Here is a 17,398-nt window from a genome sequence, read left to right as displayed (position 1 = left end):
TATGGAGTCGAGTCATTTCCTTTAGTCATTTTGCACTTTGATCTGAGAGAGCAGACTCCTTTTTCACGAACTAGAGCCGCTTTAAAGATTGATCCAAGTAGAACAATCTCCAGGAGAACCATGGCATATCACCTAATGAGAAGTGATAGTCTGTGCAAAAATACTCAGCAATTCCATATCAATTAACAGAGAGATAATTAATTATAACCACATATCCAACCTAAGTTAATTTAGCAAATACATATTCACCTTACCATATAATGGGAAAGCTAAATGAACATGGATGTAGGTGTTGAAAGTCAGCTAGAATAGAAAGCTATGCTTTGGCACAAGATTACTTTAGCATTTTGTTGGTTTCCTTGAGATCTTTACTCATGTTGATCAGTAAATTATCATCACTTTTTTCAGCTCTGTTTCTGTATTCATTAAAAGTTTCGACTTCAAAGTAAACTCCCCTGAATCGGTTAAAAAGCGTTTCTTCAACATTACGGTTAAATGATTAAAAGTTTTTTTACTCCAAGTGTATGCGGTGTGATATTTGCATTTATAAATGCCAAATGTATCTTTGCTTTTCAAGTATGTATACACATTTCACCGTATATGTGTGCTTATATGTTTTATTGGCACTTATCGCACCTTCAATACCATACAGTTTGATAGACAGATTGGTAAATTTAGTGTTGCACACTTGCGGAAAAAAAGAATAATTTGTTCTAGTGGAATGACATTTGAGACTCGAATTGGTTCAATTTGTTTTATGAGTAATAACCTCGTTAGTTCTCCTTTATGATTCGAGAGATTTCTTTGTTACTGCATTAGTCCCCTATAATATTTCCTTTGCATTGTTCATGCATGTATGTTTGTATCAATTTGTTTATTTCGTTAATTGAGTACATGAATTTGTATACTTTATTATTTTTCTTTTTCTTTTTGAGATATTGTAGAATGATTACCGAACGTCAGCGTAGATTAGTAGCATTTATACTTATAGTTATAAGTGCATATATGATGATGACATGGTGGTATAGGAGAATGTATATGGGGAGGTATAGGCCTAGGCGTAGGGCTCCCCCTGCTCTTATTAGAGGTCCTCGTAGGAATTGGGATCAAGTGCGGAGAACTGTATTTTGTAGGATGTATACAAGCACTGACAAATTTTGCCATGAGCAATTAAGGATGAGACGATCAATGTTTCATCGCTTGTGCACTCATTTGCATGGTCATGGTGTACGTGAAAGCAGACATGTTACATTGGAAGAGCAAGTTGCCCTATTTCTCAACACTGTTGGGCATGACATGTGTAATCGGAATGAAACATTTCAATTTTTCCGTTCAGGAGAAAAAGTTCACCGTTATTTCCATCTTGTGTTGGATGCAATCCTTTGTTTATTGAGAGTTAGTAACAACAAATGCTACGGTGATAACTCTCTCCAGCGAAAGTGTACCAACACACATCATTGACATTGTTATTTCAAGGTCGATCAACTTTTAGAAAATGGATAAGATCATTCTCGATTTCAATGTTTAATAGTTCAATAAATATTTATGAAGTTTTTGTGTTAGGATGTTGTGGGTGCGGTTGATGGTATACACTTTTCAATCAATTTACCACTAAGCAAAACAGGCTAGGTATCGTAACGGAAAAGTGTCGTGACCCAAAATGTGTTAGTAGCTTGCACATTTGACATGAAGTTCACATACGTGCTAGCGGGTGGGAGGGATCGACACCCGATGGGCCGGTTGTTGAGGAGTGTTGTGGCTCGTCCCAGGCATAAGCTTCTTGTTCCAAATGGCAAGTACTATCTTGCGGATCTTTGGATTTGCTTTAGTGCCGGGGTTCATCACGCCTTACCGTGGTGTATGCGGTACCATCTTAGAGAGATAGGTGAAGTTCAACCTCAAAATCATAAAGAACAATATAATTTTTGCCATTCATCTTTAATGTCTTGTTGTTGAAAGAACAATCGGTCTCTTGAAGAAGCGATTTGCCTATCTAAGGCAAGCAGTTTTCCACGATGTCAAAACACACACAAAGGTTATCCTTGCATGTTGTGCATTGCACAACTTCTTGCGAGAAGAAGATCCTGATAATACATTGAGTGGCGAGGAGCTCACCGATGATGAGGAAGAGGGCCGACAACTCTCAATACTCCAAATATGAATATTGATATGCAACCAAGTATTGGGTGGACTAATTTTAGGGATGAGTTGTCAATTGCAATGTGGGAAGATAACGAGTGATGTAATAGATATTATGATTATATGAGTGATGTTTTTGTAGTAGACTTATGATTTTATTAGAGTGTTTTTGTAATAGACACTATTATGTTTTAACTACTTATAATGTTTTATTCATATGCAATCTTTCTTATTTGTTACCTTAATATGTTATTATGCTATGTTCTTTGTTGGTCATTGCTTCAAACTAGGTATGGCTGGAAAACAGAAATAAGTTGTGAAAACAAGATCTCCCCAAATTAGATGGTATCCCAACATGGAAGCCATCTTGGTAGAGGTGTTGAATCCTGAGCTTTTCTTAAGGTCGCTTGACTTGCTGGTCGAGAATGATAGGCTTATTAAGGTCTTCTTGGGCCTTAAAGAGGATATCAAGGCTTCATGGTTGTTTAGGAGGCTAGAACAAGCAGGGCGTTGATGCCACACTATTTTTTGGTTTATTTCTATATTTGAACTATATGCTTTTGTGGCATTGTTGTTAAGTAGTGGACCGATATATTATTGTTAAGTGGCATTGTTGGTACTTTTGGATATTTTATTGTGTGTGCTTGTTGAGTCTCTGTGTGCGTGTAGTGGGCTGGTGTAGGTGGTGTGTGTGGTGGAGTTGTGGTGGTGTGATACTGCTGCTGCTGTGCTGCTACTGCTGGTGCTGTTGTGCATTGGTCGCAACACTTGCTTCATCACCTATCCCTTGGTGCATCTCCTTTACCCTTTTATAGAGTAACTTTGGAGTGTTGGTGGAAAATGCGTGTGCTGCCCATTTGTGGATGCAGACATGAGCTTCTTACTATGCTATAAAGTAGACACATTCAATTTGTCTTTCAACCAAATGGTGCAGTCTAAATAAGATTCATTATCTTTTTGCCTAGCTTAAACAAAAACATATGCACCTCATTCATAACATATAATATGTTAACAAATATCTTATATATGCACCTCATTCATAACAAATAATGTGTTAACAAATCTCTCCATGACTCCATCTGTTGATGAAATTATTTGATAGCTGAAAAAATCATTAACCTTTTAATTGTACTTAGCTTTTAAAGACCATCTCTAACAACATATTGATATTCTCAGTAGAACTCCCCTCTGGCAGGTTAGCTTTTAGACCATCTTTGAGGGACCATAAAAATGACACTCCACTCTTTTGTAGAGCTTCAGCTAAGGCCACCCATTTCAGTGGTGGTGGCGTGATCATTCCCAAAGCTGTGATAGACCACGGACATAGGTTTCTTCTTGTCCGGACAAAGGCAGCCGTAAGGATCATTACCGATATCTTGATGTGGAGGTGATCGAGGGTGAATGGTCCTAGCGTTAGACAATGATTAAATTTTGTTTTGAAATCATCAATAACAGATTAGTCCAACTTGTCGAATATGATCACAGGAATGGGAAAATAATTGAACTTGATTTTATGGTTGTTTGAAAAGACACTATTACTATTAATGTTGAGTTGTATTGTCTTTAATTATCTTTATTTTTTTTATTTTTTATTTTTTTAGACTCTATTTCTATTGAGTTTGAAAACAAAAAAATATATATTTCCAAAAAGTTGAAAAATTATTTGCCATCCGAAAAAAAAACCATGTAAACAAACACGGGCAAAACTGGCAAATCCCATATTTTCCCACTAGAAATTTTTGCAAACAAACACTGGCAAACTGAAATTTTCTCACTACTAAATTCGCATCTCCAACTCTCCTTGCAAGTTGCAACAGACAAGGGTTAAAAACAAAAATTGTGCCCACGTTTAAACAAGCAATGTACCATTCGGCCCCCTTGAAAATAGTCCCAAACGCCTCAATTTATTACCGGAACAAATTAGAGATATTTGGTGTGTTTTTTAGCTTTCCCTCCTCAGATGCAAAAGCAGACTCCACCTCAAATTTCCCTCCAATAAAAACCATTTTTCGATTCCTTTGAAATTTCTCTCTCTCTAGGGTTTCGCTTCAAAAACTCTTTCCATTCATTTCTCCCTTCACATTCTCACCATGTCAACCAGGTACTTCTCTCTCTCTCTCTCTCTCGAAAAGAAAATTTATTGTTATTTATTTATTTGCAAGGTTATAACTTTTCTGCACATTTATCATGATTTTAGTATGCAAATTGAGCTTGAAATTCAATTACTGCCATATTTGTTGTACAACTGACTCTGTGATGATTCCTTTACAAAACATTTAAGCTTTAGACTACAAAGACTAAAGATTTTTAGTTTAAGCTGTTTATTTATTGGTAATTGGTAATGCATACATGTATGTGGCCCGAGGCCATATAACTGCATTGTAACACAACTTCTTTTGAGTTTCTTGTACTAATATTGCTTGAGTAGAAAACTTTGTACTAATAACTTTCGGTCGGTTGTATTAATATTAGTAACTTGATATAGATGCTCCTGCTACAAACCTTGAACAAAATTTTAACATCAGGGTAAAATGAGTCCCTTTACAATAGGATAATGAGACACCAAGGCCCTGCTGAAAGGCGGCGATGGAACTCTGTTTATCTGTAGACAAAAACTCCTTAGAGAGAGTCACTATGGCACTATTCTATAAATCAACCATCTCATTCGCACATTGGCAAATACGTGTTTCAGTTGCATGAAAGTTTCGTTGTGTAATGTCACAATTACTAATTCATTCCTTTTTCGTGCTTTTACTGTTTAGATTGTTGTTATTCTCTTACTTTTTTCAGAGATTTATTTCTGTAATGTTTATATCTTTTTACATCAAGTGTTTAAGTATTTCGCTCTGCCTAATCCAAGAAGAATGGTTCCAATATGCTACAAAATCTCTTAAGAGTTGGCTTGGAGGACTAAAATGACATTTCTGCTTTATGTGTGCAGTCGGCATCCAGAAGTTCTGTGGGCACAGCGCTCTGAAAAGGTCTACCTCACCATTGCTTTACCCGATGCAAAGAATGTCTCTGTGAAAAGTGACGCTCAAGGGTTGTTTAGTTTCTCGGCCATGGGAGCACAAGGTGAATCTTTTGACTTCAGTCTGGCACTTTATGGGACAACAGATCCTGAGGTATGCATGCTGACACTCTTTACTTAAAGTCATAGATTGGATTCGGTTTTAGTTTTCCCATGCCTTCATTTCCCTTCTCCACCAACCACTCCACACATCAACCGTCACACCTTGAAAAGTAAACGAAAAAAAGATTTTGCAGGGATGGGATTTGTGGTGGGAGACTGAGTGATGGAAAAGTCCTCTATATAGAAATGTCAAATGAGGGATTTGATCCCCATCCCTCAACACACACACACACACACACTATAGATAAAAGGAAAGAAGAAAAGAAAAGGAAAACGTAAAGCTTTCTGAATAGCTTTACGTTTCACTTCTCTTACTCAATATAGAAATGTCATGCGAGCACCCTTTGTAGAAAGGAAATGTGGGAGTATTTCACTTCTCTTACTCAATGCCTGGGAATATTCTTCTGCCTTCTCTATCAAGAGAGAATCACAGCTGGGGAGGCAGCTATGTTAGTTTGTTGGTTTCAAAAGGTTCCACCCCCACCCACCCAGTTTTACTTTATATATCTCCCTCTCTTTTTAATGATGTCTGATTTGTTCTGGTGCAGGGATGTAAGGTAAGTGTTGGGTCAAGAAACATTATTTGCTCAATACAGAAAGAGCAGAAAGGTTGGTGGAATAGACTCCTTAAGTCAGATGAAAAACCTGCTCCATACATCAAGGTTGATTGGAACAAATGGTGTGACGAGGATGAGGAAGAACTCAACTGTAAGATAATTTGGCATGTCTTAAATGTTGAACTTATGTCCTGTAAAACTTTATTTTGGTTTTCAATAAATAAAAATATAACTTGGTATTAGTTCTTAAAGTTAATATAATCTCTCCCCCCCTCTCTCTCTCTCTCGCTCTCTGCCCCGTCTCTGTTGTCTTCTTTTGACACAGATACATATCTGTCTTTGCCATGGATACGGATTGTCCGACCGGCGGAAATCTCAAAAATTGAGGTATATCACACCCAATATGTGTCGGTGTATAAGTGCCTTCTAGCTTAGTTGGTAAAACCTTTGGGTGATGATACTAGAGGTCTGGGGTTCGAACCCCGTTACACACTATTGAGTTATTGATCTCTTTAAAAATAGGTTTGCCCACACATTTTTGTAGGTGCTGATTAGCAAAGTCGGTAAAATCTTTAGGTAATGATACCAGGTCTGGGGCTCGAACCCCGTCAACATCAAAGAGTTACTGATCTCATTTAAAACAGGCTTGCCAATAAAAAATAAAAATAAAAATAATGTGTCAGTGTGTGTCCGACACGGATGTGTGGATATGTATCCAACATAGATTATTTTTGAACTATGGTGTGTCCATGTAACATAGGTTGTCTTTGTTCTTTTTGTTTGCTCTTGTTTATCCCCACCACCACACACACACACACACACACACAATAATAAATAATAAATAATAATAATAATAATAATAGATTACATGTATTTGATATGTGCTACAGTAGATCTTCAGTTCAAGCATTAGTGTATATTTCTTTTTTCTGAAATCTATACTGTTGTTACAATACATTCATTGATTGTTTACTCTTTTCATTCTTGTTATCTTTCAGCAGTTAGCAATTTCATACATGAAATTTCAATATCAAGTTATCAAGTGCTCAATAAACATCAAGTTGATACCTAACAGACTCTTTTTTGTTACAGCTAATCTCTCTTCTGAAGATGATGGTGCTGCAGTAAGTTGATGCTCCTTCCTATTTATTGCACTTTTTTTTTATAAGTCTGCTGCATGTTATATCTCTTTATGTTTATAATCATGCAGGATAATGGTGAAGATGAGAGCAGCGACGAGGAAGGAATGTTGTGTGAGTTTAGCTTCTTTTTCAACTTTCTGTGTCTGTTACTGGGTGATGTTTTCTTAGGGTCTATGACTTCTTTCTCAGTTTCCTTGCTATTTGTCTCTTTTCTCTTCTGGGAAGTATTTGGATTGGGTTTTGGGACTTGAATTTCAAACCAATAGCCACTTGCAAACTTGTGTCTATTAATAGTCAATTACTGACATTGTTAACTAGACAATCAGTCTGTTACGTGCAGGGCCGGCTCTGAGATTGTGGGGGCCCTAGGGGAGTTTTTAAAATCGGGCCTTTATAAAACCCAAAATATCTAGTGAAAAATCATATGCATATTGTTTATAAGTAAATAAGTAATTGTAAGGCACTTTGAACATCAAAATGAGAGTGATCTACTAGTTATAACCTTATACTTTCTTTATTCCAGCCCAAGTTCGACTCTAGATAGAGGCATTTTTCACAAATTAAACACAAAACTGAGCCTAGTATAGTATTGGTCGCACCAAGTGGAGATCTTTTCAGTGGGCTATTTAGGTAGGGGCCCTAGGCTGCCTGCCTATGCTGCCTACCCCTCAGAGCTGGCCCTGGTTTAGTCAAATAGCAGTTATCAAGGATGTTGACCCTTCTTTTTATATATAATGTAATGACCATCACTAGCAGAAAATGAAGATCTTCTATAATTATCACACCAATTTAGTCTAGCTTGAGGTTTCCTTAATCAATTTGTTTGAAAAAAGTTCATAGATACTTTGACACTTTTTATGAGAAAATATTCTATTTTGTTTATAAAGAAAATTAAGGCATTTATAATTTTTCGCATGCTATTTTGGGGGTAATGCTTCAGTTATTTCTTCCTATGGATAACGAGCAGTTATATTCTTGCATTTTATTCTGATAATGAATCAATACTTGCAGACCTCCCCGACTTGGAGAAGGCTAGAGGGAAGTGATAAACTGATGCTGACATAAGAAACTCGGTTACTTATCATGGTTACTTATCATGGGAGGCATATCTCTGTGAATAAGTCAGACGCAGGGTGAACATGTTTGTACCTGGTTTTTGTAAAAATATCTGACTCATCTTAGTTCACTGTACACCATGTTTCGACTTAGAGACTTCAATAGTTAAATTGCCCCCAAACTCCAGTTAGTAGCTTCTGGATCTTGTTTAAGGTGTTGGGGATCTGAAATGTAGACTTAATCATTTACAGGTTTACTTCTTTAATGCTTGTATAGTTGTAGTTATTCAACATTGATGCTGTTAATCTGTTATCAGTTCCAGGATTTAGGATAAAAAAAATTAGGAAACAAAACGTACTCAAAATATATCTCTCAACCGTTTGAGGTCAAGGGAGCCTTTAACTGGCCCTTATTGCCTGCTACTTCTGTAGGCAAAAGCAAATTAGGGTTGTCAAATGATACCTGTCACCATTCCTGTTTTTGGCTCAGTTTTCTAGTACTGAAGAAATTATTGAGTTCAAACTTCAAACTGTAATCCAAAAGGACCAAAACTGTAGTGTCATTTTGGTTGAGCATATCAGATTAAATATTGACATCAGTTGCAGAGCCCGAATGGCTTATATCAGCTTTGTTTGTTGAATCAAGCACCGGTACACCACACCCTAGAAAAATTATTTACTTATTTAGGTTACAGTTTATTTTGTTGCCTACAATCCACACTGAACCACTAGATATCCTAGGTCAAATATCATTAGTAAGACACCTTTTTCATTAAGTATCATTTTAATTAGCACAAAACGCAATGTCTTGATGGATAGTGTACTGTGGTCACAGCAAGAATGAGATTTTAGTTGCTCAGGGCAAAGGTCAGCAACTCAGCATCTACATAAAGTGGTGACAATGCACTGTTCAATTTGTGACGTTGATGCTATGATCTGAATTCTGAACTTAGACCGACAAAATTATGTCTTTGAAAGTTACTATCCAAGATGTGAATTGGAGTTCTCATGAAGAAGATGGACTCATATACACAGTAAATACCGTACCAATGCACCTTATTCAGAATTTAACAGCTTAGTCCAGTAAAAACATCTCTTATCAGTTCACTTATCCATATTCAGTAGTATGCTACAAAATAACAAGGTAATATAATTAAGTCTGTCGCTCATCCGCTCATGTAGAAGACAGAGGATACAGAAAATACAGAAAGCGCTGAACCAACTTTTCTAATGTGTGTGTTTTCTATGATTCTATCTACCCTACACTATGGTGTCTTGTCTTCAGTCTGTACAGGAATGGCTGGAATTGAGTCCCACCACTCCTTTAGGCGTCTTTGGCTTCTGTCACTTTCAGCATTCTTGCCACGCTTCATGGCATTCGTGATAAAAATATATACTACTGAGCTCATTATGATGATCTTCAATGGGACAACTGCTAAAAAGATTGCAAGCCCAATCATCACTAACATCACCATATCTGTGTGCTGCAATCATAAATACCAGGAAAAAGATAATTATGCCTGAGCAAACCACAGCTAATTCATACCAAAGGAAGTGATAAAATCGTCTCAATCTACAAACCACAGTCAATCAGTCAATCCTAATGATACTAAAATAGTTTAACTGCTAGAGTGCTAGTGTTGTACTTGAGCAATTGCACGCGAATATTGTGGTTTTGATACTAACAAAACAATAAAGAAAGAAAACAAATCCAAACAAGTGGCCACAATGAAATGCAGCAGAGAGAAGACAGCAAACAGATGGAAATTACCTTGGGCGCAAAGGAGAACATTATTGACTGAATTTTCAGTATGGAAATATTTGCTTCTAGAACCCATGCCTGCACACTTTTTAACCCATGTTGTGCAGACACAATGCTCTCCACAGTTGATTGATCAGAACCAGTGTACACCACAATCCCGCTGCATCTGCGTTTTATTCCCGTATGTCTGGCTTGATACATTTTTTGTACGCCCCAAATCAACAGTGCAGCTATTGCCTTGTTTATCCACTCCCTGTGTCATACCAGGACACAAGCCTGTAAGCGACTGATGTATGTTTCATTAAGTATAGAAGGAGATATATCTTACTTATAGGTAACTATCAGTGCCGTGGAAAGCACAAGTAGGGTGGCTAGAGGTCTCTCCCATTTAAGGATTTTTTGAATCCACGGAACCACATTTTTTAGTGGGCTTAGCAGCTCCTACAAAAGAAAATCACAACAGCATTGTTAATGGGTGGCTAAAGCATTACTCTGCAGAATGCAAAAGTGGCCTGACAGAACTCATTTTATGTCATAGCTTACCATTAGAACAATGAAACTATCACTTATTCCTTCTTCTTTCAACCCTTCGACTGTAGCCATGGCAACATCAACTTCCCTTGCTTCCTCTCTTACTTGATTAATTGTAGTTTCCAATGATGAAAGATTTTCAGGCTGAGCTGTTGGGCTCTCATTAACCTCTTCTTTAAGCTCCACTCTTGAGATATTAGGATGAGATATATTCAAATTCTTGAGAATTGAACTTGCACTGCATGGGTGTGCGGTATTAACTTGTTTTAGGGTGTTTGCAAGTTCTTCAAGGACATAGTCTCCCTTGGGTAAGTCATGAAATAATGTGAAAATCAAGAAACTAGTGGGAGCTGGAGGTGAGATCCGTAGCATCTCTCTTGCAGCATGGAGCCTCACAATCGCTAAAATCGTTCTTGCATGCATTTCCCATGCTTGAAGAGGAGAAATTTCCTTGTTTTTTGATAAGAACTGGTGCAGTAGGATAACTTCCCTTATCAGAGTCAGCCAGTGTTCACGTCTAGTGGAACTTGTCATCTCAGGGAACTCCAACACCAGAGACTCTGATCTGCAAAATTAGCAGAAACAACCTTATATAGTTAATCAAAGAGCTATACTATCAACCATGTTGCTAGCTAATTCTGGGTCAATGTGCAGGTCTGAGGCTCCGAGCTAAATCAGTAGGTAAAGTTTGTGGTAAATGTTCCTCGTTGCCACAGACCTGGGTTCAAACTTCATTACCAAACAACATCAGGCAAGGGAGGGTGGTAGAGGTTAAAACCTAAAAGGATCTAACGTTTTAGAATACCATGCTGAATCTTCTACTATAATTGGAGATTTACTCTCTTTTTTCTTTCACATATGTTGAGATGCTTTTTCCTGAATTCACTATGGTATATGTTTCCACCAGTGCTTTCATGCCATAAACAGTGAGTTACAGGCTGGGAATCAGGGATTAATAAGTTTAATCATAATCCTATGCAAAAACACTGCCAAGTAGGTCCAAGGACATAATGAAGCTTTTAATTGCTCTGGCCATGTTGGCACTTAGGGATGTACAAACTACAAAGCTAGTTGGGACACTAATCATGCATAAATTGTGTCCGAGTAAAAGTTCTTACAGTTGAGAGGATTCATAAATCAATGCCTTGTCAAAGATAGGTGCCCCCCAAGGACCTGTAGAAGCTCGTTTCACCCTATGATCTACTTCACTGGAAAGGTCAATCTTCAATGCATCTTCATAAGTGATAACTCCAGAAGCCTCAAAATAAAGTGCGTAATTTGTAAACGTAAGCCTACCTAGAAACAGGGACACCAATGATTAAAAGTAAGGACATATGCGACATGTTACTTGACAATCAACAAAACAGGAGTAGATTGGTCTCGAGGAAAGTAAATTCTATACACACCGGGCCAACTACTTCCTCTGATATGGCGCACTACCCTCAGTGTTTTTGAAGTCCCTTCCACATGCAATACATATTCATCATCTGCTAATACCACGCCGGTTGGCGTAGGTTGTTTTCGCAAATGCTTGATGCACCTGCAAACTTAAACACATAAATGAATGCTTCACGAGTAAAATTAGCTAATGGAAACAAACAGTGTCAATACGTCAAGGGAATAACAGAAGGTCCCGAATAGTATAGATCGAAGTTCGAAAAGTTGCACATCTCAATTTCAATAAATGATAGGTTGTTTTTGCAAATTCTTGATGCACCTGCAAACTTAAACACATAAATGAATGCTTCACGAGTAAAATTAGCTAATGGAAGCAAACTGTGTCAATACGTCAAGGGAATAACAAAAGGTCCCAAATAGTATAGATCGAAGTTCGAAAAGTTGCACATCTCAATTTCAATAAATGATGGTGGAATCATGTCATCTCCAACATCTGGAATGAAAAGCTTGACATCAAAATTAAAGATATCTGAAATTGTCGTTCAATCTTTTTAATTTGTCCTATTCAAAGTTTTCCTATTAAAAACATCGCAACATCAAAACTGAATGGCAGGGCAGCCTAGCACACACTAATTCATGGAAGTTATCAAATTAAAAATAAAGATTTGCTTATAGGGAGCGTCGGAAACAGTTACTTGTGATTTTCTTTGAGAAATATATGGTAAGCAGGAAAATGAAGCCGATTTGCTGCAGCCGCTGTTAGTGTTTCAAAAGTAAATCGTCCGTTCACTACATCAACCACTAATGGGACCAAGGATCCCAACCACACAAACGCATCTTCTCCAACACTTGGTTCATCATCAACCTATAGACGCAAAAAATTGAGTTTAAGAAGCTTATCATTTTAAAAAGCTTATATAGCAGGTTCTAAAAGATCTCAACCGTAAGGGGGATAGCATCTCTTTAGCCAAGCTATATGTGTCATAAATATATATGGCGAGCTATTGTAACTCTGTAACTGTAACCATCAGACGACATGATCACTCAAATTAGTGCAGATGTCAGGATTCAACGGAAAACATCAATACAGTCATGGTAAGAAACTACTTACAAGGAGTGGCATGAGATCTGAGTAGAAAAGTGAGACTTCTTCTTCTTCTTGTCCTCCCACCCTTGAAGGCATCTTTTTGTCCTCTTTCTCCTTTGCTATCCCCTCCTGCAGCATTGAACGTGTTAAAGCTAAACTATAAAGGGGGAATATTAAAAAAATAAAATAATGTTATATGTACACAACTTAATTGATTTGCATAACCACAGTTTCTTCTTTTTTTTTCCTAGCTTAACTGTGTGTTGGTATTAATGGATGTCTTTAGTCTCTGAAATCCAGAATTGCAGCCGCATATTTCAGACAAGCTACCCTGACTCCCTTCCTTCACCGAAATACTAAAGTTTGCGCAATGTCACAGCTGGTGTACATTCCAAGCCCCCTGGTTTAGAGAGTCAAGGAGTTACTATATGGCAATTCTCCTCTCCTGTGTACACAATTTCAATTCTGACAAGAATATACAACACCTATCTAGCTTTCCACTATTTGTCATCATACATAGTTTCCCTTTTCTTTTGTTTGCAGATTTTTTGCATCATACTATCAATCATTGTGAAATATGAACTATTAAGTGACTACTAACAAGAATGATCGTGAAAACAAACAGCTACATGAACCAAGATATAAGATATACTTAGTAGTGGTACAACTCATGTTCTGCCTGGTATTAAGTTGAACATAGAGTAACTAAACTTCATATGAAAAAGAGGTGCAAACCGTGTAAGAACTTGACTTTTCATCTCCGGACCTTGGTCTTTCCCAAGCAAGCATCATATCGAAGGTGAATCGGCTAAATGATCCATCATTTATATTCTCTTCGACATAGCAACATACTCTAGTCAAAGCCTTTGAGCTACAAAACTCAATCAATTTCCTTGAGTAATCACCTGTCTCAAACTTATATCCAACCTCAAACTCTTCCACTAGACCATCTACAGTAGTGTCCAGTGCCCTGAAATTCAATGTCAGCTTACGTGAGCAATGAACCAAAGCTATGCACAAACCATTAATTATATTAAATTAAAGAGAATGGTCTGGTGAACAATTATGTACTTATGTAGTGATCAACTAAATTGATTTTTACAGGTGCTAATGACTAATCTACATTATGAAAAGTAGAAATTAAACAGCACGTACAATTTTTCTTTCATCAATTCAGCTCGAGAATAGTAGTAAACACTTTTGATAGCTAAGTTCTGAAATCAAGGTATATAAGCATTGCAACCAGGAATTGCGTGCAACTTGGATTGATTGTTTGTCTTGGAAACGTTTTTTTTCCCTAAACTAACTATAAGCATTAAATAGTTATGTTAAGGGCATCAAATAATCCGACATTTTGGAGTGAGGAGTTCCTCAAGTTCCTAGATCATGTGTTCTGTTAACATTTTAAGCTTTTAACTCTGGTACAGAGCCACATAGGTCCATCAAGGTATGACTTATTAGCAATTAACATTTGGTCAGTTGCACGTACATGCACATTCTGCACTACAATATCCTTGACACTAGCTTTACTTACCCCACAAATCATGATTTTTTTGTTGGCGGTTTCGATTCCGCCACAGAAATCAATGGGATTTGCTCTGAACGGGGTTTATCAAAGGCTGGAAATGGTCAAATGGATTCGGCCAGACCGGGTTTATATAAAACCAGAAGGGATCCAACAAGAAAACTTCTAGACCCAGACCTATATCTGGACTCATTTGGGCCCATAGATTGAGATAGGGCAAATAGGGATCCCACCCGGATAAAATGTTCGCCGGAGAGCTAAAGTTCGGTTTCGCCTAAAATTGTTTTTAGTACGCCACATCAGCGCTATATAGAGGTGGAACTCGAGGCGGGTTGGGTTGGGTCGGGTTGAGATATAACCCAAGCCCAACCCAAATTTCAAATGTTTCAATCGAAACCAACTTTGGTTGGTCCTTAAATTTTCAGCCAAAATTCCAGCCCGGCCAATTCAGGTTGGGTCGGGTTATCTCGGGTGATTAAACTTTTCGGATTTTTTTTAGAATTATAAGATAAAAAACATTAAAATTGAAATATTCTAATGAAATTAAAGAGATTTGAATGTTTGAAAGATAAATTAACCTTATTGATTACATTACTCTCTCTAAAATAGAGATTTTCAACCTTATTTTTTATTAAAATAGATGATTCAAAGATATATGTATATATACACACGGGCTCAAGTTTTTCGATTTTTGATATTCTACTTCAAATTCAGCCCGAAATTAAACTGGGTTTTGATTCAAGCCCAGATTATGGATCTGACATGTTAACCCAAGACCAACAAAAATCAAATTTTAATCCTTATTTTTTACAAAAATAGAATGATTATATTATTTTTTACAAAAATAGAATGATTGAAATACATATGTACATATATGCACACAGGCTCAAGTTTTTCGGTTTTTGATATTATACTTCAAATCCAACCCGAAAGCGAGTTGGGTTTTGATCCAAGCCCAGACCACAGATCTGACATGTTAACCCAAGACCAATTAAAATCAAGTTTTAGTCTATAGGGTTTGGGCTAACCCAACCCAAGTTCCACCCCCAGCGCTTTAGCAATATTTGTAGATGGTCCCAATGAGATCAGACTGACCCCTGTGTGCCTGATAAATGGAATCAAAATGTGATCAATGTGGTGCACAAAAGGTGATGGTTAAGTATTCTTTTTACTGGTGAAGGGGTTAAGTACGTACATATTCACATTTATTTAAAGCTAGCGCTCTATTATATATGGACCAATTTAGGCTCACAAATGCATCAATCAAGAGTATGCAACAGAATGACAGATGTACCATACACCTCGTGATATGATACGTAAAACTCAGAGAGAGAAATAAAGAGAGAGAGTTTACTCTGCACATTTGTGAAGAACCTTATTACCAATGGAAGAAAGATGTTTCTTCTTCTTCACTGTCATCATCCTTGAAGTTTCTAATGAGCAATGCTGCAATGGATAAGCCAGATTCTAAGTTTATTTTTTACCATGTTCAAACGCTGTTTTATAGTAATGCGGTTTCTTTCTAGTCTGACACGTGGAGTCCATGCGACACTTGGTGCACTGTTCGAGGTTCACGTACTTTCATCGCCACCAAGCCCGAAAATAGTGACAAATCGGGTCAGGAGAAAGTCAACCCCCGGGCCTAAGTGGACTGTGGGCTTGGATACTGGACTCATAGTAGGCTGGACCAATTTAGATCTGTTTCTCAAATTTCATCATGTTGTGATACGCAAGAAGGTGGAAGATTTCTTAAACCAAGTTGTTTCATAAGGTTTGAGATTTACAACTTCTTTGGACCGGAAACAATCAGTCTTGATTCTACTCGTCCTCCACCAAACAACCGTAAACAATCAAACTTATATTAAGCGAATTTTCATGCAATATAATATAATTTGCTAACTTGATTTAATTTTCTGAGACAGGACTTTGGTGCAACCATGCAATGCAGCTAGCTTTATTGATGCTAGGTTGGATATAAGATATTTCATTCAGTCATAGCAAATGGGTTGCTCACTCTTATGGCTAAACTTGCTTATCATGTTAAGTGATCACTCATGATGCTTAAGTTGTTGCACTTGTCACCAAAAATTTCTAAAAATTGTTTTCGGAGTGCACTTGTAAATACCGTCTCAATTCATCCTATTTCATCAGATTCGGGATGTGGTATGGTTCCGAAGGATGAACCGGATATGGACTATTCCAATAAGATTTCATTCTTAAACCAAAATTCATTTTTTGATTTATTTCATCTATTCTATGACCAAAACAGGGGAGGATACATGAGCCCAAAACTGTAGTTTTAACCCCTTTAACAATATCGCTTTTGACCAATTATGTGATTAATAAGTAAGAGTTAGTACTGTTATCGTGTTCTTATGCATTTCAAGCACTGGAGTCAAATATGTGCAGAAATACGCCCCTTTTGCGAGATAATGGAGCAAGGGTTGGTTTCTTTGAAGTTCTATGATTAAAGGCCAAGATTCAAGGAGAAGAAGCCTTTTTAAAGCCAGGTCAAAGCTGAAAAGTCAAAGTCAATGCGGGCAGAAATAGCGCACAAAAGTCAGTAGAACTTCCGAAAGCCGTATCTTTGGACTTAGACCTCGGAATTGGGCCTACCTTATGTCAAAACGACCGGCTTGGAAAGAGCTTTCTAATGGTCCAAGAATTGACCCAATCAGAGGAGAAAAAAATAGACAAAAAGGCTGTTGAAGTCAAATCCAATTGAAAAGCCCTTTGTGGACTGAAATACTGAGGTTTTGGGCTCGATTTTCCAGCCCAAAACAGGCTCCTCAACCCATGCACGATTTTGTGGATCTGGTCTCCTCCATTTAACAAACAAAGACTTAGCTCTTAAGGATGGTTAAATCTAGATTAGAAAAAAAGAGGTTTTAAACTTAGTTTTTACTTAGTCAATTAGTTTTTTTTAGTTAGCTTTGAATTAGTGAATGATCCAAATACTTAGTTTTAATTCATTAAATTAGTTTATATTTTTTAATCTAATTAGTTGTTAGAACAAGTTTTGAATCTTAGAATAAAATACTTAGTTTATATTTCAATCTTTAATTTCGA

At 37.2% G+C, this 17,398-nt stretch overlaps 2 protein-coding genes across 5 annotated transcripts; one reads left to right on the top strand and one right to left on the bottom strand.

Moving 5' to 3' along the window:
- The first annotated feature begins 4,015 nt into the window (after positions 1–4,015).
- On the top strand, positions 4,016–8,319 carry LOC147485659 (HSP20-like chaperones superfamily protein). Of its 2 annotated transcripts, XM_086570836.1 has the most exons (6): positions 4,016–4,240; positions 5,081–5,264; positions 5,821–5,980; positions 6,922–6,953; positions 7,040–7,082; positions 7,983–8,319. In XM_086570836.1, the coding sequence occupies exons 1-6, from the start codon at positions 4,230–4,232 to the stop codon at positions 8,015–8,017; spliced, it is 465 nt and encodes a 154-aa protein (XP_086426962.1). In that variant the 5' UTR covers positions 4,016–4,229; the 3' UTR covers positions 8,018–8,319. The 2 variants fall into 2 exon arrangements, with proteins under 2 accessions (XP_086426962.1, XP_086426963.1); XM_086570837.1 differs by lacking the exons at positions 4,016–4,240; positions 5,081–5,264 and adding an exon at positions 5,570–5,743.
- Positions 8,320–9,054: 735 nt separating this feature from the next.
- LOC147485658 (uncharacterized) lies at positions 9,055–15,804 on the bottom strand. Of its 3 annotated transcripts, none has more exons than XM_086570833.1 (10): positions 15,684–15,804; positions 13,540–13,774; positions 12,829–12,933; positions 12,413–12,582; positions 11,726–11,859; positions 11,438–11,615; positions 10,332–10,884; positions 10,117–10,229; positions 9,798–10,041; positions 9,055–9,510 (listed from the first exon to the last, which is right to left on the bottom strand). In XM_086570833.1, the coding sequence occupies exons 1-10, from the start codon at positions 15,749–15,751 to the stop codon at positions 9,292–9,294; spliced, it is 2,019 nt and encodes a 672-aa protein (XP_086426959.1). In that variant the 5' UTR covers positions 15,752–15,804; the 3' UTR covers positions 9,055–9,291. The 3 variants fall into 3 exon arrangements, with proteins under 3 accessions (XP_086426959.1, XP_086426960.1, XP_086426961.1); XM_086570834.1 differs by lacking the exon at positions 15,684–15,804 and adding an exon at positions 13,960–14,093; XM_086570835.1 differs by lacking the exons at positions 13,540–13,774; positions 15,684–15,804 and adding an exon at positions 13,062–13,204.
- Between the last annotated feature and the right edge of the window lie 1,594 nt (positions 15,805–17,398).

This window comes from Coptis chinensis, chromosome 7, assembly GCF_015680905.1.
Source record: "Coptis chinensis isolate HL-2020 chromosome 7, ASM1568090v1, whole genome shotgun sequence".
In the NCBI taxonomy this organism is placed as follows: Eukaryota; Viridiplantae; Streptophyta; class Magnoliopsida; order Ranunculales; family Ranunculaceae; genus Coptis; species Coptis chinensis.
Note: the sequence above shows the minus strand (reverse complement) of the source record. Positions and strands in the feature narration are given on the sequence as shown.

Excerpts from the sequence above, each read along its gene's own strand:
- LOC147485658 (XM_086570833.1), bottom strand. The coding sequence starts at position 15,751 with ATGATGACAGTGAAGAAGAAGAAACATCTTTCTTCCATTGGTAATAAG. Across the intron at positions 11,616-11,725 it reads CAGAGGAAGTAGTTGGCCCG|GTAGGCTTACGTTTACAAAT; the intron begins GTGTGTATAGAA and ends CCCTGTTTCTAG. Across the intron at positions 9,511-9,797 it reads TGTTCTCCTTTGCGCCCAAG|CACACAGATATGGTGATGTT; the intron begins GTAATTTCCATC and ends TTATGATTGCAG.
- LOC147485659 (XM_086570836.1), top strand. Across the intron at positions 6,954-7,039 it reads CTGAAGATGATGGTGCTGCA|GATAATGGTGAAGATGAGAG; the intron begins GTAAGTTGATGC and ends ATAATCATGCAG. Across the intron at positions 7,083-7,982 it reads CGACGAGGAAGGAATGTTGT|ACCTCCCCGACTTGGAGAAG; the intron begins GTGAGTTTAGCT and ends CAATACTTGCAG.